General features: G+C 43.4%; 1 protein-coding gene across 1 annotated transcript in view; it reads left to right on the top strand.

Annotated features, from left to right (window-relative positions):
• The window catches only part of PRSS48 (protease, serine, 48), a 21,453-nt gene that overhangs the window by 1,642 nt on the left and 18,855 nt on the right, over window positions 1-956 (top strand). The window contains exons 2-3 of the mRNA XM_008587201.1: window positions 212-256; window positions 435-597. Of these exons, the coding sequence (XP_008585423.1) occupies window positions 212-256; window positions 435-597 (208 nt within the window). The remainder of the gene's footprint in view (window positions 1-211; window positions 257-434; window positions 598-956) is intronic.

The raw sequence follows: 956 nt of genomic DNA, 5'->3' as shown, positions 1-956 counted from the left end.
AAGTCATCAAGTAAAAGTTAAATTATGTTCCATGCATGCTGTTAAAGAAGGCAGGTAAGTACGTAATGATCAAAATTGTCATTAATAGCTAGACGTTTGTAAATTTTGGCCTTTTAACACCAATTTGGGAAATTTAAATATAATTCATTCTGTTCAGTGAATCTAGGAATAAGATGTGTTATATACTAATGATGCGGTGCATCTTCCATAGGTTCTTGCCCATGCTCTTTCCCTAAAAAGAGAGATCTGCAATCAGGTGAGTGGTCTCCACTTGGGCCCAGAACTGGCAGGTTTGGAACTGGAATAAGATAGAGTATGGAGTCTAGGGAAGGCTCAGGTCCTGGGAATGCATGGGAGTTCGGGGATGATAATAAGATGGGGAACAGAGGCACAGGACTCCCAGATTTCCATATTTCTCTTTCTCCTTTCTCTAGTGTGTGGGCGACCTGTATACTCAGGCCGCATTGTAGGTGGCCAGGATGCTGTTGCAGGGCGCTGGCCTTGGCAGGCCAGCCTATACTTGGAACAGAAGTATATCTGTGGAGGCTCCCTCATCAGTGACAGCTGGATACTGACTGCTGCACACTGCATACAAACGTGAGTCCTAGCTGGTAGCAAGCACACAGACACATTCTCAATACATATTTGAATGACTTCATAAATGAACCAAAAGACAAATGAAAGTGGCACGATGGGTAGAGCAGAATTAAACTCCAGGTCACCTCAGACTCTAGAACTAGGAGCAACTAGGGACAAGGCATAGAGGTAGAAAAAAAAATGTTGGAGACAGGCACTATATTAGAAATTTTTTTTACTTTTGGCCAAATCACTTCCTAAATACCAGGGGGTTTAATCTTGAGCTTTTGTGAGTCACAAACCAATCTGAGCCCTCTCTCAGAGCCACTGCTGTGAGAGAAACAAGTTGCCATGTAGTGAGTAGCTATGGAGAGGCCCAC

Source organism: Galeopterus variegatus, unplaced genomic scaffold (assembly GCF_000696425.1).
Source record: "Galeopterus variegatus unplaced genomic scaffold, G_variegatus-3.0.2 Scaffold4280, whole genome shotgun sequence".
Taxonomy (NCBI): Eukaryota; Metazoa; Chordata; class Mammalia; order Dermoptera; family Cynocephalidae; genus Galeopterus; species Galeopterus variegatus.
Note: the sequence above shows the minus strand (reverse complement) of the source record. Positions and strands in the feature narration are given on the sequence as shown.